Source organism: Eschrichtius robustus, chromosome 18, assembly GCF_028021215.1.
Source record: "Eschrichtius robustus isolate mEscRob2 chromosome 18, mEscRob2.pri, whole genome shotgun sequence".
Taxonomy (NCBI): Eukaryota; Metazoa; Chordata; class Mammalia; order Artiodactyla; family Eschrichtiidae; genus Eschrichtius; species Eschrichtius robustus.
Window position 1 is genome coordinate 67,213,426 of NC_090841.1, and position 23,236 is coordinate 67,236,661.

The 23,236-nt window shown below is 43.4% G+C and overlaps 1 protein-coding gene across 1 annotated transcript in view; it reads left to right on the forward strand.

The window, feature by feature from the left end:
• LOC137751878 (ATP-binding cassette sub-family C member 4-like) overlaps positions 1-23,236 on the forward strand; it is a 144,621-nt gene that overhangs the window by 39,159 nt on the left and 82,226 nt on the right. The window contains exons 5-11 of the mRNA XM_068526525.1: positions 4,965-5,059; positions 5,286-5,372; positions 11,777-11,873; positions 14,257-14,397; positions 15,200-15,237; positions 15,533-15,627; positions 17,515-17,661. Coding sequence (XP_068382626.1) covers positions 4,965-5,059; positions 5,286-5,372; positions 11,777-11,873; positions 14,257-14,397; positions 15,200-15,237; positions 15,533-15,627; positions 17,515-17,661 — 700 coding nt within the window. The remainder of the gene's footprint in view (positions 1-4,964; positions 5,060-5,285; positions 5,373-11,776; positions 11,874-14,256; positions 14,398-15,199; positions 15,238-15,532; positions 15,628-17,514; positions 17,662-23,236) is intronic.

Here is a 23,236-nt window from a genome sequence, read left to right on the forward strand (position 1 = left end):
ATATGTTAATAACAACATAGATGTATTATACTAGGTCTAATTAACATAATTACATATGTTAATAATAATATAAATGCATTATACTGTATCTAATTGAAGTAAACATTAAAGTTCATAGAGCTGAAAACTTTTCTGTAACAAAATAGATAAGATGTAATCACATTTGGCAACATCGATTCAGGCTGATGACATCGACGCCAAGGCCCAGGAGTCAGAAGGCTCAGGGATTGAGTCTCTGTCTCTGTGTGTCTCAGGTGTGTGACTTTGGTTGATTGTCTGCACCTTACAAGCCTGTTTCTTCATCTGTAAAGGGGAGATAATAATACTGTCAACCTCATAAGGTTGTTTTGAGGATGAAATGCGGTAATGATTTTAAAGCACCTGATTGCTAGGGATGTAACAAGCACTCTATAAATGTTAGAGTGATTTTGAAAATAAATTAGCTATTAATTATAAGCTCAGCTAGTTTTTGGTAGAATCACTTCCATAAAATGTGACATGTAAGAAGGAAGGTATCTGAGTATTTATCTTCCGTTGTTTTTTTTTTTCCTTCTCTGTGAGAGGGCTTTCTCCAGTTGCGGCGAGCGGGGGCCACTCTTCATCGCGGTGCGCGGGCCTCTCACTATCGCGGCCTCTCTTGTTGCGGAGCACAGGCTCCAGATGCGCAGGCTCAGTAGCTGTGGCTCACGGGCCTAGTTGCTCCACGGCATGTGGGATCTTCCCAGACCAGGGCTCGAACCCGTGTCCCCTGCATTGGCAGGCAGATTCTCAACCACTGCACCACGAGGGAAGCCCCTATCTTCCATTTTTGAGTTGGTATTTATATAGGTGCTCTACACATAGTACGTTATATAAATCAACAATAAAAATATTCTGTTATCATAACATAAGTACTATAGTATGTCACATTTGTCTGCATATTATCTTCAACCACTTGAAGGCTCTTAAAAACTTTCAGGCAATACATATTTAAAGGTATCACAGTGATAAATTCTAGTTTAATATTTTCTCACATAGATCGCTTGAATTTACAAACCCCTCTTGGGTGCCCACAAGCTTGTTCTTTTATTTCATATTTACCATATTCTGGCCAACTTGGACATTTTCAGATTGCCTTGACAGTCATAGAATAATAAGTTTATTGATACTTCCTTATCTAGGTATAGAGGCCTTCAAGTCTTGAATTATTTTAGTATTACCTTCATTTCAAATATACTGTTCAGTCACCACTTGGATAGCATGATGTGAAAGAGCAGAAGACTACGAACTGCCATGAGCTTGGTTCAGATTCCAACTCTTCTGGTTAAAAGCTGACAGTCCTCAGACCAACGGTGTAACCTCACTTAGTCTCAGTTTCCTCATCTGTGTAATGGGGCCAGTACTTACTGTGCAGCTTGTTGTGAGGATTAGAGATAATCAGTACCAGGGTTCAGAACAGTGCTTGGTGCACAGATCTTACCCTCCAGGAGCTGAGAGAAGGTCCTTCATGAAAGATGCAAACAAAGCCTTAGGAACCCAGCAGGAAAAGAGACGACTCCAGGATGGTTTCATGGAAGAGTGTGTTTGGGCTGAGCCTGCAAAGATGGGCAGGATATTGACAGGCTGTGAGAGGAGGGGCAGTTCCAAATGGAAGAAAAACTGTGAAGAAAGGCAGGGGCCTCCTGCTGTTTGACTCTGGAACCCAGCCCTCCTCTGCCAGGACCTCACGTCCGTTCCTCGTCAACTATTTCCACAGTCTGCTCCGTGATGTTTCTACTGTAAGTCTCCACCATCGCTGAAGGGCCCTTGATGTGCTTCAGGACGGGTGGCATCAAACCAGCGTCGCCATTTCCTTGTGTTTCTTTAGTTTATGTACTGCTTTTCAGTGAAAATTGGTGAAATTTAACTGAAAGGTAACAATTGCTCCAGTGGGAGGAACTATAATATATGCTCAACTCAGGCTTTTCCCTTTAACCTAATCGGAAAATGGTGGCTGGGAAATTAGCCTGACTTAGATTTTACTTCAAATCCTTTGAAATGGTTTTCCCATTTGGAGCTAGTCCATAAATAATTTGCAGAGTGAGTAACACACTTGAAGTCCTACTACCAGACTCAGAGAGCCTGTTTCTTATGCCTAACTGTGCTAAATGAAAGAGTGGATTTAAGTGCCTTTTCTAGAATGTGGTTAAGATTGCTGTGCTATAGCTTGGTGTAATTTTGAGAAGGAAACCAAAATGACATAAAATCAAGGCATAAAATCTAAGTGGAACAGTTTGCAAGGACTGTCAACAGTGAAACGGAGGCTCAGTAACTGTGTGTGCGCTTGTGTGTGTGTGTTTAAGGCTGGAAACCTATCTTAAAATGGCTCATTGTTTTTCGTGAAAACCAAAAGCAAGAGATGGTGTAAACTTTTGAGCCTAACAAAGAAATAATGTAAAATAATGATGAATTTTCACGACAGAGCAATTGCTGCCTTTCATTTGATGCAACCCAGTGAGGGTGCAGGGAACCTGTGTGTGCCTGTGTGTCTTTCTGGCTGTCAGGGAGGGTTATGATGGAGATAGTATTTCTCTTCTTCTTAGGGTCATGTGATTTCCCTGTTGTGATTCACACTGTGAATGGGGTCCCACTGTTGGTTTGATGAGAAAATAGGGATAAGTCACCAATAGCAAGTTACAGTCAATTCATGTCCTTTTTCCACTTACAGAGGGTGTTCATACACTTCTTTTTTTTTTTTTTTAAACATCTTTATTGGCGTATAATTGCTTTACAATGTTGTGTTAGTTTCTGCTGTATAACAAAGTGAATCAGCTATATGTATACATATGTCCCCATACCCCTCCCTCTTGCGTCTCCCTCCCTATCCCACCCCTCTAGGTGGTCACAAAGCACGGAGCTGATCTCCCTGTGCCATGCGGCTGCTTCCCACTAGCTATCTGTTTTACATTTGGTAGTGTATATATGTCAATGCCACTCTCTCACTTTGTCCCACCTTACCCTTCCCCCTCCCCGTGTCCTCAAGTCCAGGACAGGAATAAAGATGTAGAGAATGGACTTGAGGACATACACTTCTTTTGACTCTCACAGCATCCTTGAGTTTACTGACTCTTGTTTCTGCAGCACATTCTGTAGAAGAGGAAAATGAGACTTAGAGAGATCAAACGACTTGTTTATCATGGAGACCCCAGTGTGCCACTTGCTTTCTCCCCAAATTTGCTGAAGTAGAGACAAAGAAATGAGGCCTTCATCTGCAGAAAGAGAGTGCTGTGTATCCTAGGTTGATGCCTGAGGAGTTTAGTAGATGACAAACTCCCCACAAACTCTGCTTGTCTATGCCACGTTCTGTCCAGTGATAATTATAGGCAATCTAAGTAAAGGTTTCTAATATAACACCGTATAACTTAAATCTGGTTGTTATCTTGTCATTTGGGGGATGTTCTTGTCATCTTTTCTTTTTTTCCCAGGTACTCTGATTTGTCTACTTACTTCTTAAATAATATTCAAATATAACTTTTGATAGATTCCCAGATCCTCAAGTCAAAACTTCATATCCTTCTTAAATTTGAGTTTTTCTTGCTTCCACGGACAGGCACCTACTTAGTCCAGCTGATCTGCTTGGTGTCCCTCGAGCACACTGTCTCCTTCGCTTTTGTGTTTCCTGCACAGCCTGCTTTCTGCTCCCATTTCTTGTGTAGACCTTGTCTGTCGCTCTGTCAGTATGCCTTAAGTATCACTGTGAAGACAGAGGTCAGGTGTTATCCCTTCTCTGAAAGTGGAAAGCTGGGGCCGAGATCAGCAAGATGTCCAGTTTAAGACACACTTATTCCTGGATAAAAACAGTCCTGTGCCTTCACCAGCCTGGGACACCAGCCCTCATACTTGTGCCTCTAGCACAGACCTTCGCACTGTGACACCACCAGGAGGTCATCTCAGCTCGTCCACAAGCGAAGTCCCCTAAACCTGCATCCACCATCTTCCCCAGCTCAGTAAACGGAGACCCTGTTCTTCCCCTTCCTCACGCCCCAGACAACAGTCATCCTCCTCTCTTACCGCCTACACCCGTCCCATCAGCAGGCCTTACAGACTCCGCCTTCCACATGTGTGTGCAGTGTGTGACCCCGCCTCTCCGTTCTCACTTCTCCCACTCTGGTCCTGGCCACCGTCGTCTCTCACCTGGGTTACTGCAGTGGCCTAACTGGTATCCTCTCTCACCCTCCCCCCCTTACTGCCTGTTCTCCACAAAGAGGCAGGAGTGATTCCTTAAAAGCCTCCGACCATGTCAGTCCCCCCCATTCCCCTCCCCCTTTTACTGGGAGTGAAACCAGGGCTCCTCCTGCTCTGTCTCTGCCTTCATTCTCCTCATTCTCCCTCTGTTTCTGCTCTCCTGGCCTCCTTGCTCGTCCTGGGACACCTTGGACATCTGCCCCGTAGCCTTTGTACTCGCTCCTTGCTCTGTGTGGAGCGCCCTCTCCAGGTCTGCGTAAGCCCCTCCACCCTCCAGAAGATCTGCTCAGACCCCCTCTGAGCAGAGCCCTTCCTGACCCTAGTATAGACTCACTTTCCCTCCTTCACTCTCTATCCCCCTAAGTTGGCTTCTTTTTTCTTCCAGTCCTTAGTACTTGCACTCATGTTAATTTTCCATATTGTCTGTCTCCCACCGTGGAAAGAAACTCTAGGGACTTTGTTTCCTTATGGCTGAATTCATTGTGCCCAGAACAGTGCCTGGCATATAGTCGACCCTCAATAAGTATCTGTTAAAATGACCTAATGCATAAATGCTGTGAAAAACTACAGAATGTAAACAAATGAAGAACCCTGAGAGATGTTTTTTAAAATGTTGAAGGTTATGGTTTACTCACTATGCAATGTACCCGTTGCTTTTGATCAAATACTTGTATGAAGAACTAATGCTAAAAAGGTTAGGGTGGCAGGAGGAGAACACGTTTGAAATCTTTTTCTTTTTTCCCCTTTCTATCTCCATGTAGGATTTAGAGGTTTTGGAGGATGGAGACCTAACTGTGATAGGAGACCGGGGAACCACACTGAGTGGAGGGCAGAAAGCCCGGGTCAGCCTCGCAAGGTAAATGGCGTTTCAGTTGCCATCCTGCCCCTCCCTCCTCCGTGGCTCCTAGTGGAAGTGAGCAGGCAGACCCCGCTCACCGGGTGGCCCTGTGTGAAGCAGGGTCTTGGCCCTTTTCCATGGGCTCTTGGAATGAATAATGATTTGTTGGACACCGTCATGATTCAGAAATGGGATCTAGGAAGCTGGAAGCGTTCTTCTCCTGACATCTCTCTACGTTTTCTAGAGCCGTGTATCAGGATGCAGACATCTACCTCCTGGATGATCCGCTCAGTGCAGTAGATGCAGAAGTGAGCAGGCACTTGCTTGAACTGTGAGTTTGCTCCTGTTTCCTGTCACTTCTGCTTTCCAAGGACCCTGTGGAGTTCAGGGAAGAGAGCTCAGGAAAGCGTTTGTGCTTCAGGAGACTCAGCTCACTCTGCCCTGGTGTCCCTCCCTCCCCTCCCTTCCCTCCACAGAAGATCCATCCTAGAGAAATTTTGCATCATGATGAGGTCAAGACAGGAAATGCAGAAGGAGCTTCCAGTGTGTGGAGGTCAGGGAGTCCGTGCTGTAGGGAGCTGAGGAACAGGTGGCAGATCTCCCCCTGCTGCTTGTGGCTGACGGCCACACGTTGTGGATGGACCCAGACCCCAGCCATAAGAAAGGCGCTGTACGTACGGCTTTTAAATCAGAGAGTGGGACTCGGTCACCTGGCACTTGGCTGCCCGTCCTTTTCCTCCATCATTTGTTTAAGGCCCGTCAGAAGCGAAGTTTCCAGTAGTGACATAGGGCTTCCGTGGAAAGGCCTTGTTGGTTTACGCTTATTATTCTGTCGGTTTGGAAATACTTAATACAGTCTAGAATTTAATAATGAGTTATTCCACATCTAAGTATGGCTTCAATCATTTAACATTGCTTCATACGTGCTTATTAGAATTAATACTTAGACCCACAGTGTACGGTTAACTTGAATTTGTAACTAGGTATCTAGAATCTGGCTGAAATCCTGACTTTCAGTTTGAGTTTCTGGAATTTGTTGTCAGTGGCTCTTGTTTGGCCACTGAACCCCTGAAGCAGAACAGCTCTGATGCTTTTCTGTGTATAACGTGTCCTAGCACACGCTGACTGAGGCCTCTTCTGGAGTCTAGACTGACCTCTTTGAAAGCCTCGTGAACTTGCTTTTTCTGAAACGGCACCCACATGTACCCCACGGTTAGTTACCTTGCTGTTCACCTTGTTAAAGCCAATGAGCCCTTCCAGCTGCACTTATGAAAGCCCTACTGTGTGCACTGAGATCCATGCCCTTACAGATGTTGTTGCACAAAACCTCTTAGTTTACAAAGCAGAACAGTGAGCCAGGAGAGGGGAAGGACCCACACGGGGCAGAATAAGGGAGACTAAGACGTTCAGCTCTCACTTCTGCCTCTAAGGAATCTGTCTCTATGGAGCTTGTTAAGACAGATGCCTGGGGAAAGTTCCGCAGAGTCGCGGTTTAGAGGGTTTGGATATAGGATGGTAAATGCTAAATGGAAGTAGAAGTGGGCAGCTCTAGGCTTTCAGGTGAAGTTGGAAAGCTCCCTGTGCACTGGCCTCAGCGGGAAGTGCCCTGTGGGTTTGCAGGCTGGGCAGGGTTTGTGGAGGCTGAGAATAGGATTCAGTTCCTTTTGCTAAACAGGAAGATTAGAAGCAAAGGTGGACACTGAGAATAGGATTCAGCTTCTTTTGCTAAACGGGAAGAAGCAAGGCTGTGAGAAGAACAGCAGGCACGTCTTTGCCTGGGGGATGCAGGTCGTACAGCAAAGAGAAGCTATTTGGAAATTCTCGCTGTCAGGTCCTGTATTAGTTTGCTAGGGCTCTGTCTGTCCAGGCTGCTCTCACAGGAGACCGTAGACTGGGTGGCTTATAAATAACGGAAATTTATCTCTCACGGTTCTGGAAGCTGGGAAAGCCCGAGGTCAGGGTGCTGGCAGATTTGGTGTCTGGTGAGGGCCCGATTCCTGTGTCTTCATATGGTGGAAGGGGTGAGGGAGCCGTGTGGGTCCCTTTTATAAGGGCACTAATCCCGTTCATGAAGGCTCTACACCCATGACCTGTTCGCCTCCCAACTGTCCCATCTTCAGTACCTTCACAGTGGGAATTAGGTTTAATGTATGAATTTTGAGGACACAACATTGTCTATAGCAAGCTGTCACAGATGGGGGGGAGCTTAAACAATAGCAATTAGTTTTCTCACAGTTTTGGAAGCTAGAAGTCCAAGATCAAGGTGTGGGCAGGTTTGGTTTCTGCTGAGACCTCTCTCTTTGGCTTCTGATGGCATCCTCCTCACTGTGTCCTGTCTTTTCCTCTGGTCTTTCCTCTGTTCACGTGCACCCCTGTGTCTCTGTCCTTATGTCTTAGTCTCTTCTTCTAAGGACACCGGTCAGATTGGATTAGCCCCACCCTAATTAAGAATAACAATTACCTCTTTAAAGGCCCTGACACCAAATTCTAAGGTACTGGCAGCTAAGGTGTCAACAGGTGAATCTGGGGAGACGTGATTGATTTACAGCAGGTCCAGAATAGCGAAGTAGAGAGACCTCAGCAGAGTCAGCAGTGTGAGAGTGAGAGCTGTGAGGGGCTCTGAGCTCTGGACACGAGGAGCTGGGATTCCACGTCCGCTACGCAGGGGTCGCACTTTTTGTGTGTGTGTTAAGATATACGTAAATTGCATGTTACGTATATCTTAACACACACACAAAAAGTGCACAATAGCATTGAATGTTTCAGAACACGAGAGAGCAGGGCAGCCGACACGTGGCATGGCCTCCGGCTCTCTGATCTGACTTGCCTTTCCCACCCTCTCCTGATCGTGACTTGATGAATTTTCCCTTAGAGAAGTGCCTTGTGTCTTGTCACGAGTCCAGTGGCAGGCACTAGTGCTGTGACAGAGGTTCCCACTCCCACCCTCCTTGAGGGTCTTGAGTAGCTCAGCCTCCCTGTTCCCAGCGCCCTGCCTGGAATTCACAGATGTCTGTCACTCCGTCTTGTGTGCGTCTTCACAAGTTCTCCATCACTCCGAGAACAGTTTCGGCTGGCCATTGCATCCGTGTCACAGGGAGGAGAGAGGAAGGTGTACTGATCGCCACGGATCGGTGTGCTTATCACGGAAGCTCTCCCAAGCTCTTCTTCCAGCACAGGAGGTGTTTATAAAGTCCCTTCCAACCTTTTGGATTTAGTGACCTTGGATGTACGCCTGATAGAAGCAACCTTGTTCAGACTGTTGTTTGCTAATCAGAACCACATTTTTTGGAAAACTTAGGGCGGGGAGCAGGAAGGCAGTTTAGGAAATCGCTCAGCAGCACCTGGAGAATGTTCTCAAGTTAGAAAATTGGATGGAACAGTATGCTATGAAAGATGGTGGTTGTGTCGAAGCTTAGTAAGGGGGAGTGCTTTGTATTAAAGTGAATCATTCGCACTTCTACTTGCTGTTGACAGTTTCCTTCAGTCATGACTATATGTTGAAGGTTGTTAAGGTTTGTGAATTTTACAACTGTATGTTGTAAACCTTAAGTGGATTCTATCACCTACAGAAGGTTAGAGCCTTAGGTGAACTGATGCAGTCTCACCTGTGTCCAGCTGTGGATCCCGTTTTGGTTCAGAGAACCCCACATCGCCAGACCCCCCGCCTCCTGCGTCATCAGTTCTTCGGGTCTGTCCTGATCAGATGCCCACGCTGCGTCTACACAGCTCGCCCTTCCTGCTCCAGCCCTTCACAGGCTCCCCTCATGTTCAGGCTGCAGCTCCAGGTCCTCAAACAGAGAACCAGCTTCTTTGCCATCTGCCCCCATCGGCCTTGCCAGCTGGTCCTCACACCCACTCGGCATTCCGGCCGCGCTGGCTTTGTGACGGGCCCTTTCTCGCACCTGTCTTGTCTGTAGATACTGCCCCCTGTGTCCCAGAGCCCCTGCCTTTCCCTCCTGTTCCTTCAGGGGGAGCCTGTGCCCTTCCGTCTTCCCACAGCCCTCAGTGGGTTGCACTTGACCATGTATCAGTCCTCCCCACCCCCTAGAAGCTGTGAATGCAGGAAGGTTCCTTAGCCCAGCATGTTCTGTCCCAGGACCCTTGGACCCACTGTACCTTTCTCCAGGATGTTTTCCCCCAGATAGTCTCAGGGCTCCCGTGTCACCCCCGTCTAAGACAGCAGCCCCCCTTGCTTTTCCTTCAGAGCACACATCACAGCCGGATAGTGCATTTTCTATACTTGTTTAGTGTGTCCTCCTGTACACGGTGCTGAGTAGTGTCTGCTTTCCTGACCTGCAGATGTAGGTCAAGTGCCCGGCACTTCAACAAACCTCTGCTGATTGAAGGAATGGAGGTGGGACCCTGTCTTCCTTATTTGTATCCCCTCTACTATGGGGTGTGTCCCCTCTTAACACAGCCCTTATATAGGATTGTATATAGGATTATAGGATCAACACAGTCCTTATATAGGAGTAACAGCTAAACAACTGGTTGCTGAATCAATCTTTTTTTTTTTTTTTCTTTTCTTTTTAGAAGCCAGAGTTTATTTCTGCTTTAACTGAATCAATCATTTTTATGCATGACTTGGAAATCTTTATTCTAAAAACTAGAAAAATAGAGTATTTCCTAGAGATTTGGATAAAGTGCATTATTTAGGAAAAATTTAAAGTCATCAACTGATCACTTCATTGTAATTATTTGTATTACCTCATCTGTGATGGAATGTTAGGAAGGAAACATTTTAGAATTTTTGGGTCGCTCCGTCTTGGACACAGCAGCCCTTCAGATTGGATTAACATCCACCTTCAGGGACTGTCGGCAGGTAATTTTGAGTTAAGGAGAAACAGTTCCATGAAAAGCTTTAGTACTAAGACTGAAGGCGGGTTTACTCAGTTAAGAAACTTAGGTACGAAAGCTGAACTAACACATGTCAACGGGAAGAATGAATCCTTTTGGACATAATGGTGTATGTGTCTACATCCTGAGCTCTTGCTTCTGATCGTAGACCCAGTGTCCAGCGTGTCCCCTTAGGACTTTTCTGTCCTGAATCCAGAGCCCATGACCGCACGTGGGTTAGGAGGGAGTGGAGGAGGGGGCTGACGTGTACTGAGCGGATTGGTGGTTTGATTTCTCAGAACATGTGGGTGAGTTGTCATTGGCCTTGTTTTGAGATGAAGACACTGAGGTTTAGTAGCTCGTCCGACGCTGTCAGGCTCGTGAGAGGGATTGAGCTGCAGTCTGCTGCCTCCAGACTCTGCATCTGGCTCACTCAGCAGGCTGAGCTGTGGCCCAGGTCCCTGAGATTTGCTCTGCGAGGGGCTCGGGCACCCAGAGTACACGCCTGGAGCCCTGCCCGTGGTCACCGGGGCCCCGGACCTGGCTACTCGCTTCCCTGGAGGGGTCGTCGACCCTTGTGGGATGAGCCCGGGGCTGAGTCCCTAGGGGTCCGCATTTAAAAGGTGAAGCAGTCTGAGGGGTTACTGTAAACACACACGTAAGGTTGGGTACGGAGGGTGTTTGTTGGGCTGCACTCCGCAGCCTGCAGGGCCTGTGCTTGCCCAGCTTAGACCTGAGAAAGAGCCCGGAGTCAGCGACAGAGACACAGATGGTTCAATGGCCACGGCGAGCTTCCATGTCTGAAGCAAGGTCCTGGAGGGACACCCCACCGTGTGTGGTGGACACGGCAGCAGTCTGGGCTCCTGGCGGGGAGGCGGGGGAGAGGGAGGATTACCGGTTACAGGGGAATGGACATCAGGCTGGCTCATCGGTTACCATGGGAAGCAGGGAAGGAGCACAGCCCTGGCTGCCCCTTTGGTAAGCATAGTGGAGCGTTCTGAGCTGAAGCTGGCACAGTCATTGGCTGGGGCCTGGGGCAAGTGTGTAGGAAGGTCAGTCACGTGATTGCGGCGTAGGTGAAGCAGGCCCTGGATGAGCAGGGATGGGCAGAGAGCACGAGAACAGCCGTCTCGGGTGGGCTGATCACACAGCGGTCTTGGCTATAGAGCATTGCTATGTCTCTGAGCTGTTGGATAATTTCCACTGTGATTTGTGCCGTTTGGATTCTGTTCTTTCATTTTCATATTTGGAAGGTGTTCAGTCCTAATGAAAAAGGATTTGCTTCCTGGGTGGGACTGGGAATGTTGTAGAGACTGATGGAGGCCACGCTAGCATTCATTTTCTATCTAATATTATCTGGGAAGAAGTGTCTAGAAAATGCACTCTGGCAAAGGTTACCAAGAATCTATTAATTTTTTTGTTGTTAATATGTACATTATATGTCATAAATAATCAGAAAACTAAGAAAAATGTACCCATTTTTATATGACATAAATCCGTCTCCTCCTGTTCCCACAAGGTGATAAAATAGTGTTTTGGTTCAGTCAAGTTTTGGAATCTCAGTATTGCTCAACTGTTATTCATTATGAAACATGTAAATAATTGTTAAGCTGAGTTTTTGAAAGAAAAATAAACTTAGCTGTTGGTGCCTCTTTCACTGGACTGCCTTTTAGAATTTTTTAGCAGAGCTAGATTCAAGTTTGCTGCTGATGAATTTGAGGCCTAGTCAGAATCATTGACTTATATTTATATTTAATTTGTATTATTTATACTGGTATTTAAACTACACACCTTTGACTACTGTGTTGTCTTTGTCTCATTATGTTTCCAAATACAGGTTTTCAGTTTGGAGCACCCCCATTAATGTGCTTTTGCATGCTGTACCTTTTACATTTGTAGGTGTATTCGCCAAGCCTTGCACAAGAAAATCACAATCCTGGTGACTCATCAGTTGCAGTACCTAAAAGATGCAAGTCAGATTCTGGTATTGAAAGATGTAAGTAGTTTCTAGAAGCCTGTGGAACTTGCCAGCACTCAGGTGTGTTGAAGGCCATGCCTCCCAGCAGGTCACTCTCCTTGAGTTCATGGTAAACAGCCTCTTCTCCCTCAGTTTTATGCCCCCTTCTTCTCAGAGCTGGTATTCATGCCTTTGAGGATGAATCCGAAGACCTGTAGAAATGTCACTATCACACCCTAGGCCACATAAACCCTAAAGTATATGAAAGTGCTGCCGCAGAGTTGCTGAATTATCACTGTTGTAGTGAAATTTATTGAGTGTAATGATGCTATTTTATTTAGAACTATTTGTGTTCCCTTTCCACAACTTAAGTCAAAGAGTGTTAGTATTTGGAAATTAGAGATGCTAAGACCTGTTTGTATCCATGTGATTGTCATGCTTGCTTTGCCTGAAGAGCATCTTCCACTGACACCAGAAGGGAGGCGAGCACCCCCAGTTAGAGATGCCCACGCTGCTGGTGTAGCCAGTTGCTGGTCTCACTGCCCAGGCCTCTTTCTGTGCCCCATACACGTGAGAGCCTGTGCGGCGGTAGGACAAGGCCCTGCCTTCGTGGGGCTTCTGTTCTTATGGGGACAGATGTGATGAAAGAGAGAGGGGGTGGGGTTGATATCCTGACTGCCTCTCTGGGGAGCTGGTGCCTCTCGGGGCCTGAGTGACACGAAGGTGAGGGCCATCCAGGCACCTGGGGGAGGGGGTCCTAAGGAAGGAGCTGACCTGGCAGGTTGGAGGAATGGCAGGAAGGCCAGCGTGTCTGAGGAGAGTGAGCAGGGGACGTGGAGGGCGCTGGTCTCTGAGCAGCGGGCAGTGGGCCAGGAAGTGGGATGGAAGCCACTGGATGGTCCAGAGCAGAGGAGTGACGTGGTCTGATGTGTGATTTAAAAGATTCCTCTGATGTTCACTGGAGGGGCGACAGCAAAAGCAGTTAGAAATCTTAGTACAGTTGAGAAGACAGAAGTGCGGGCTCAGGCTAGTGTATCAGTTTCTGGAGCTGCCATAACAAAGTACTGCAAACTGGGTGGCTTAAAGCAACAGAAATTTATCATCTCACTGTTCTGGAGGCTACAGGTCCCAAATCAAGGTGCTGGCAGGGCTGTGCTCTCCCTGAAGGCTCTAGGGGAGAATCCTCCCTTCCAGCTTCTGGGGTTCACCAGCCTTCCTTGTGGTTCCTTGGCTTACAGCTGCAGGACTGTAGTCTCTGCCTCTGATGTCACGTGGCCATTGTCCCCGTGTCTGTCTGAGTCTCTTCTCTTCTCATAAGGACATCAGTCATATTGGATTTAGGGCCACCCTACTCAATATGACCTGACCTTAACTTGATTACATCTGCAAAGACCCTGTTTCCAAATAAGGTCACCTTTACAGGTGTCACGTTCATAGCTTGAACGTATCTTTTTTTTGGAGGAGGGCACCAGTCAACCCACAACTCCTAGCATGGTTAGGGGTGGATTGGAGATTAGTGAGAATTTTTCAGAGTTGCTGGTGGTTTGATGCTTCAACTCCTTGGCTTGTTTGCCTCTGTGCCTCAGCACCTCCATCCTTAACCACCGTCTGTTCCAGTAGGCCCTTGGTAAACTTCCTGACTTATCAAATGAATTTCTGCTCCAAGTAAGATATTAAAATGCAGAACCTCTACCTCTCTAGAAGAGAGGTACCTCTCTCTCCAGACAGAAATGCACTAGATCTCCCTTAAAAACATACACAGGTGTTGCTCGATATCCAAACCCTCACTATCCAAACCCAGGATCCTGGATGATTCTCATAAGTATTTAGATTAGTCCCTCACATTCCAAACTCAGGAATCACTCTCTGAAATTCAGGAACCAAGTGGGTTCTGATCATATGCTGTTCCCCTGCTATCCAGACTCACATTACTCCAGCTCACCGTGTGAACTCAGTTTACTGTATCTGGCTAGTATTTTGAGCCCCGAGTATGTTTTATGTTTCCATCATTGAGTGACACAAATAATCTAGAGGGATACATTAGCTCCATATCATTTAGTGTATTATTTTGGAATAAACTTCTGCATTTATACTTGAATCAGGTATGTTGTGTGTGTGCTGAGGCTCGTGATAGATTTAAAGCAAAGCCACCCAACAGTGAATAACTTTGTGCAAATGATGTTCCCTTGTTTCTCATAGATTCCTAGGAGTAGGATGGCTGGGTCCAAGGGTGAATGCATACATGGTTTTGCTAGATACTTCCACATCCTTCTCTGTAGGAGACGGACCATCTTGCACTCCTACCAGCGTATGAGTTGTGTCTGTTTTTCCACAGCTTTGCAATGGAGCGAATTGTTGAACTTCTAAAATTCGGGGTTCATTATTTAAAATTTTGTCTCTCACTGTCATTTTTGCCTCGCAGACTGAGAATATACAGGTTAGACTACCCCTGGAGAGCTATTCGGAGGGAAGAGTTCACTTTAAGACCTACATGAATTACTTCACATCTGATGCTCACTGGCTTATCATCATTTTCTTTATTCTAGTAAACATCGCAGCTCGGGTAAGTAAGGACATTTATTTTGGTTTGTGCCCTCAACTTGATATATATGTGCTATTTATACTGTATTTATTTTATTATTATTTTTAGTATGTATATTAAGAGATTTATTTCAAAGAATTGGCTCATGAGACTGTGGGATCTAGCTGGGTGAATATGAAATCAGTAAGGCAGGCCTGCAGGCTGATTCAGGCCGCTGACCCTGCAGTCTTGAGGCAGAATTTCTTCCTTTTCCAAGAATCCTCAGGTTTTCCTGTTAAGGCCTTTGACTGACTGGATGAGGCCCACCGCATTGTTGAGGGTGATCTCCTTTACTTAAGTTGACTGACTGTAGATGTGAACCACATCTACAAAATACCTTCACAGCAATATCTAGCCGAGCGTTTGGTTGAATCACTGGACACTGGCCTGGCCAAGCTGACACAGAAAACTGACCGTCACAGTACCCGTCAAGCGTTTTTCCTTAAAAAAATCCCGACATTTACACTATTACTACTGCATTTTGCCGTCCACTTGGATTTGCGTTGAAATGCGGTATCTGTGGGGAGCAAAATAAGTGAGGCTTTCTGGTGTCACATGTGCATGATAGAGAGCTTTTAGGAAAGAAAGGATGTCTTTTAGAGATTTTAAAATGTCACATGCCCTTCCCTGACCTGTGGTTTTCTGGGATGTGGGGCTTGCCACTGACCTGAGCTTGAAGGACCGTCTCCGTTCTCTGGAGCCTTTCCATCACCCATTCTAGTGAGTGGGGTTTTGAGGGGGTCAGTAATGTCAGTGTTTGAGTGATTGTTGTTTCCTGCTCCAGGTTGCCTACGTCCTTCAGGATTGGTGGCTTTCATACTGGTGAGTGATTCCTGGTCTGACCCAAAGTGCTGTAAAATCAACAAGAAGCCGCAGTTTCCCACAGAGTCAGGGGGAGAGATGGGGCTTGTTCAGCCCCCTGTTCTGATCCTCACGTAGTTTCCCCTGCTATCATGATTCAAACTGAGTCTTTATAAGGTAGATGCACACAGGGCCTTGTGAGCTGGGAACCATTTTCCAGCATAAAACACTTCTTCCAAATTGAGGGGTTTTTTTTGGTTGTTATTTATCTAAATTCTATCCATAGCATAATATTTTTTTCTTCCGTGTTCCATAGGGCGAATGGACAGAGTACGCTGTATGCCATGGTGTATGGAAAAGGAAACCTAATTGTGGTCCCTGATCCTGACTGGTACTTTACAGTTTATTCAGGTAAAATCGAGTAATCTGGCCTATTATACAAGAGTCTGAGGTGCTTACAATGAGCCTGTGTGAGCAACTAGGTCTTCTAGGAGTAATTTAGTAATGTCTTAGCGGGTTAAGAGTCTGAGTTGCATTTACTCTGTGAATTAATTAGAATGATTATTTTTAAAATCTACTAGAACAAAGAGGTTGAATGAAGACTCTTAATTTGCTCTGTACTGGATTTTGGACGTTAAACCAGGATTGCACATTCAGAAAATCAGCCACTAGAAGTATGTGGCTATTGTCTATTCTAGTAAGTTGCTTTAGCCAAATCTTATCTCATTAGATGGATGGGCAAGAGGATTAGAAACAGATCCCCACCGTGTGGTTCAGATTGTTCCAATTCTGTCTGAAAAAAGCCTGGCTTTTATTGAACTTGGATGAAGCCTTTGGCAGCAGGGGCCCCCAAATAAAAGCATTATTTCCTCACAGGTATGCAAAGCCCCCTTTCGCCATACTGCTCATCTCTTGGGCTTCCCTAATTACTTAAGAGGGAAGCTAAGCAGGGAGAAATCCAGTGTCTGGGAATTAGGATTGCTTCTCTTTCTTACCTTGAAATTACAATGTTATCATGTCCACAACTGTGTGATTAATTTAGCATCTGGCTTGCTAGACTAATATTAACACGGCTCTCTGCTTTCAAAAGAGTGCTTAGAATATATGTAGTGTTACATACTTTTTAGAGGAAATACTCATCTAAAATATTAAATATTCCCATGGGAAACCCTCATACAAGCTTTCTGCAGAGATAGAGTGTGATATCTTTCTAAGAACCCACTCATTGAAATTTGGTGTTTATTGTGTTGATCTCTTGCTAAGAAACCTAAATCCATTAGTTGTTTACCTTCTGAATTGGTGGACTATGGGAACTTAAAGGAAGAAGAAAGGGAATCTGTTATACATTCACATAGGATGATGGGCTAAGGCAAATGCATGTTGATGGAGTTCAGGAATTTGAGCAGCTTTCAGAGTTGAAATAAGCGATGTGTCAGCTGGAGGGGAGAAAAAAAGTACTTGATGGAATATTTATTATAGAAGTTATGTCCACTCTATTTAGCATTGTCAGTTCAAGAGATGTTAGGAGGGATATTTTAATTTTTATATGCATAGCAGGTACTCATTTATGTTGTTAATAAAATATAAGTTTAAGTGATTATGTTCATTTCCAAATGCTTTGCATTTCTATAAAACACATAGAGGTTAGTTGCTCTTTAGATTAATTATGTCATGTTAAAATATAATTTGTATTTTCTTGCAATTATTTAAGAGATTTTCTGCTTGCAACTTAATATGATGTTTTCATACTCTTTAAAGCTACTTGGGCGTGGAATTAACTACGTGGAATTAAATTTCGATGTAAATTTACCATTTACATGGAAATGGTAAATCATTTCTCCTGTTCCCTGTTAATTCATGATGGTACCAAAGTATTCCTCAATTTTAGATTATGGGACATGTTTTAATTAGTAAGATTTGAAATACGGAAAAAGGAAGATCAACTACTTTTTATAATTTTCTTTCTTCTGAGTTTTTATTAGAACTTGTAATTGAATTAGGAAAGCATAGAATGAAATTGTGGTTTACACATGATTTTTTTTTCCCATGTGGTTTCTGTTTAATGAGAGGAACATAGTGATTTTTATATTATTCCTTATAAATGTATCTTGTGAATGTATTAAACTATTAAATAATCCATTATATATATAAATTTATTCTATATTCTATTTATGAATTTATATATAAATTATATTTATAGAATAAAATACATAATATCTTTATAAACTGCCTGCCATGCTTTAGCATCATGGAAGGAAAGGCAGAGATCTTGTGCTGAATGATGTTTCTTTATTTCAGTTCTAACTGTAGGTACTGTCCTTTTCGGCATCACAAGATCTCTGTTGATATTCTGCGTTCTTGTTAATTCTTCACAAATTTGGCACGACAAAATGTTGGAGTCCATTTTGAGAGTTCCGGTATTGTTCTTTGATACAAATCCAATAGGTAAGTCGGACACCAAGTTTCTCAGCATATATGTCTTGTTAATGCATTTAGTGCCTGATTACATTTGATATTTGAAATTGGAGGAGATTCTTGGGAGAAAATCACTGTGCATGTTGTTCCATCTTGTACAAAAAGCTTTACTGATATTTTTTTCTTACCAGAGAAAATCTGAATATAAGATCATATAAGCTTTCGTTCCAATTTATGTGTGTGTGGAAAGATAAATGAACATTCACTTTGCAGAATGATTTAGGAATCCATTTTTTGTGTGGCGTATGAAACACCCTACATTCGATATAAATGTGTTTCAATGTTGTTGACGAGTTGCCAAAACGTTGGCTGTGTCACATAGTGTTAAGCTAGGTTGTCCCCTCAGAAGGAACTTCTTACAAAGAATCTCTACACGAGACAGGCTGTGTGTTTCTTTCTTTCATTTCCCTTCGATTTCTGGGATCACAGTGCTCTGACATGTACCTATAACTTCGAGGTTTACCTAAAATGGTAATGAGAGTGGTTCAAGATGGCAGAGTAGAAGGCCGTGCGCTTACTACCTCTTGTGAGCACACCGTAATCACAACTAACTGCTGAACAGTCATCGACAGGAAGCCACTGGAACTCACCAAAAAAGATACCCCACATCCAAAGACAAAGGAGAAGCTGCAGTGAGACGGTAGGAGGGGCACAATCACAGTAAAATCAAATCCCATTACCGCTGGGTGGGCGACTCACAAACTGGAGAACAATTATAACACAGAAGTCCACCCACTGGAGTGAAGGTACTAAGCCGTACGTCAGGCTTCCCAACCTGGGGGTCCAGCAGTGGGAGCAGGAATCCCCACAGAATCAGACTTTGAAGGCCAGCGGGATTTGATTGCAGGACATCGATGGGATTGGGGGAAACAGAGACTCCACACTTGGAGGGCACACACAAAGTAGTGTGCACACGAGGACCCAGGGGGAAGGAGCAGTGACCCCATAGGAGACTGAACCAGACCTATCTGCTAGTGTTGGAGGGTCTCCTGCAGAGGCAGGGGGTGCCTGTGGCTCACCGCGGGAACAAGGACACTGGCAGCAGAAGTTCTGGGAAGTACTCTTTGGTGAGAGCCCTCCTGGAGTCTGCCATTAGCCCCACCAAAGAGCCTGTAGTCTTCAGTGCTGGGTTGTCTCAGTCCAAACAGCCACCAGGGAGGGAACTCAGCCCTGCCAATCAGCAGACAAGCAGATTAAAGTTTTATTGAGCTCTGCCCACCAGAGCAACACCCAGCTCTACCCACCACCAGTCCCTCCCATCAGGAAGCTTGCACAAGCCTCTTAGATAGCCTCATCCACCAGAGGGCAGACAGCAGAAGCAAGAACTACAATCCTGCAGCCTGCGGAATGAAAACCACTATCATAGAAATGTAGACAAAATGAAAAGGCAGACGACTATGTCCCAGATGAAGAAACAAGATAAAACCCCAGAGAAACAGCTAAATGAAGTGGAGATAGGCAACCTTCCAGAAAAAGAATTGAGAATAATGATAGTGAAGATGATCCAGGACCTTGGAAAAAGAATGGAGGCAACGATTGAGAAGATGCAAGAAGTATTTAACAAAGACTTAGAAGAATTAAAGAACAGACAGAGATGAATGATACAATAACTGAAATGAAAAATACACTAGAAGGAATCAGTAGTAGAATAACTGAGGCAGAAGAATGGATAAGTGACCTGGAAGACAGAATGGTGGGAATCACTGCTGTGGAACAGAATAAAGAAAAGAGAAATGAAGGCAGCCTAAGAGACCTCTGGAACAACATTAAACACACCAACATTTGCATTAAAGGGGTCCCAGAAGGAGAAGAGAGAGGGAAAGGACCTGAGAAAATATTCAAAGAGATTATAGTCAAAAACTTCCCTAACATGGGAAAGGAAATAGCCACCCAAGTCCAGGAAGCACAGAGAGTCCCAAGCAGGATAAACCCAAGCAGAAACATGCCGAGACACAGAGTAATCAAACTGACAAAAATTAAAGACAAAGAAAAATTATTAAAAGCAACATGGGAAAAATGACAAATAACATACAAGGGAACTCCCGCAAGGTTAACAGCTGATTTCTCAGCAGAAACTCTGCAAGCCAGGAGGGAGTGGCACGATATATTTAAAGTGATGAAAGGGAAGAACCTCAACCAAGAATACTCTACCCAGCAAGGATCTCATTCAGATTCTATGGAGAAATCAAAAGTGTTACAAACAGTCAAAAGCTAAGAGAATTCAGCACCACCAAACCAACTCTACAACAAATGCTAAAGGAACTTCTCTAAGTGGGAAACACAAGAGAAGAAAAGGACCTACAAAAACAAACCACCCAAAATTAAGAAAATGGTAATAGAAACATACATATTGGCAATTACCTTAAATGTGAATGGATTAAATGCTCCAACCAAAAGACAAAGACTGGCTGAATGGATACAAAAACAAGACCCGTATATATGCTGTCTACAAGAGACCCACTTCGGAACTAGGGACACATACAGACTGAAAGTGAGGGGTTGGAAAAAGATATTCCATGCAAGTGGAAATCACTAGAAAGCTGGAGTAGCAATACTCATATCAGATAGCATAGACTTTAAAATAAAACATGTTACAAGAGACAAGGAAGGACACTACATAATGATCAAGGGATCAATCCAAGAAGAAGATATAACAATTATAAATATATATGCACCCAACATAGGAGCTCCTCAATACATAAGGCAGATGCTAACAGCTATAAAAGAGGAAATTGACAGTAACACAATAATAGTGGGGACTTTAACACCTCACTTACACCAATGGACAGATCATCAAGACAGAAAATTAATAAACAAGCTTTAAATGGCACAATAGACCAGATAGATTTAATTGATACTTACGGGATATTCCATCCAAAAACAGCAGATTACACTTTCTCAAGTGCACATGGAACATTCTCCAGGATAGATCACATCTTGGGTCACAAATCAAGCCTCAGTAAATTTAAGAAAATCGAAATCGTATTAAGCATCTTTTCTGACCACAATGCTATGAAATTAGAAATAAATTACAGGAAGAAGACCATAAAAAACGTGAACAAATGGAGGCTAAACAATATGCTACTAAATAACCGAGACATCACTAAAGAAATTCAACAGGAATTCAAAAAATACCTAGAGACAAATTACAACGAAAACACGATGATCCAAAACCTATGGGATGCAGCAAAAGCAGTTCTAAGAGGGAAGTTTATAGCAATACAGTTCTACTGCAAGAAACTTGAAAAATCTCAAATAAACAACCTAACCTTACACCCAAAGGAACTAGAGAAAGAAGAACAAACAAAACCCAAAGTTAATAGAAGGAAAGAAATCATAAAGATCAGAGCAGAAGTAAATGAAATAGAAACAAAGAAAACAGTAACAAAGATCAATGAAACTAAAAGCTGGTTCTTTGAGACGATAAACAAAATTGATAAACCTTTAGCCAGACTCATCAAGAAAAAGAGGGAGAGGACTCAAATCAATAAAATCAGAAATGAAAAAGGAGAAGTTACAACAGACACCACAGAAATACAAAGCATCATAAGAGACTACTACAGGCAACTCTATGCCAATAAAATGGACAACCTGGAAGAAATGGACAAATTCTTAGAAAGGTATAACCTTCCAAGACTGAACCAGGAAGAAATAGAAAATATGAACAGACCAATCGCAAGTAATGAAATTGAAACTATGATTAAAAATCTTCCAACAAACAAAAGTCCAGTACCAGATGGCTTCACAGGTGAATTCTATCAAACATTTAGAGAAGAGCTAACACCCATCCTTCTCAAACTCTTCCAAAAAAGTTGCAGAGGAAGGAACACTCTCAAACTCCTTCTATGAGGCCACCATCACCCTGATACCAAAACCAGACAAAGATACTACAAAAAAAGAAAATTACAGACCAATATCACTGATTAATATAGATGCAAAAATCGTCAACAAAATACTAGCAAACAGAATCCAACAACACATTAAAAGGATCATACACCATGATCAAGTGGGATTTATCCCAGGGATGCAAAGATTCTTCAATATATGCAAATCAATCAATGTGATACACCGTATTAACAAATTGAAGAATAAAAACCATATGATCATCTCAATAGATGCAGAAAAAGCTTTTGACAAAATTCAACACCCATTTATGATAAAAACTCTCCAGAAAGTGGGCATAGAGGGAACCTACCTCAACATAATAAAGGCCATATATGACAAACCTACAGCCAACATCATACTCAATGGGGAAAAGCTGAAAGCATTTTCTCTAAGATCAGGAACAAGACAAGGATGTCCACTCTCACCACTATTATTCAACATAGTTTTGGAAATCCTAGCCACGGCAATCAGAGAAGAAAAAGAAATAAAAGGAATACAAATTGGAAAAGAAGAAGTAAAATTATCACTGTTTGCAGTTGTCATGATACTATACATAGAAAGTCCTAAAGATGCCACCAGGAAACTACTAGAGCTAAACAATGAATTTGGTAAAGTTGAAGGATACAAAATTAATGCACAGAAATTTCTTGCATACCTATACACTAACAACGAAAGATCGGAAAGAAATTAAAGAAACAATCCGATTCACCATTGCCACAAAAATAATAAAATACCTAGGAATAAACCTACCTAAGGAGGTAAAAGACCTGTACTCAGAAAACTATAAGACACTGATGAAAGAAATTAAAGATGATACCAACAGATGGAGAGACATACCATGTTCTTGGATTAGAAGAACCAATATTGTGAAAATGACTATACTACCCAAAGCAATCTACAGATTCAATGCAATCCCTATCAAATTACCAATGGCATTTTTTACAGAACTAGAACAAAACATCTTAAAATTTATATGGAGACAAAAAAGACCCCATATAGCGAAAGCAATCTTGAGGGGAAAAAACAGAGCTGGAGGAATCAGACTCCCTGACTTCAGACTATACTACAAAGCTACAGTAATCACGACAATATGGTACTGGCACAAAAACAGAAATATAGATCAATGGAACAGGATAGAAAGCCCAGAGATAAACCCATGCACCTATGGTCAACTAATCTATGACAAAGGAGGCAAGGATATACAGTGGAGAAAATACAGTCTCTTCAATAAGTGGTGCTGGGAAAATTGGACAGCTACATGTTAAAGAATGAAATTAGAACACTCCCTAACACCATACACAAAAATAAACTCAGTATGGATTAGAGACCTAAATGTGAGACCAGACACTATAAAACTCTTATTACTTAGAAGAAAACATAGGAAGAACACTCTGACATAAATCACAGCAAGATCTTTTTTGACCCACCTCCTAGAATAATGGAAATAAAAGAAAAATAAACAAATGGGACCTAATGAAACTGAAAAGCTTTTTGCACAGCAAAGAAAGCTATAAACAAGATGAAGAAACAACCCTCAGAATGGGAGAAAATATTTGCAAATGAATCCACGGACAAATGATTAATCTCCAAAATATATAAACAGCTCATGCAGCTCAATATCAAAACAACAAACAACCCAATCAAAAAATGGGAGGAAGAC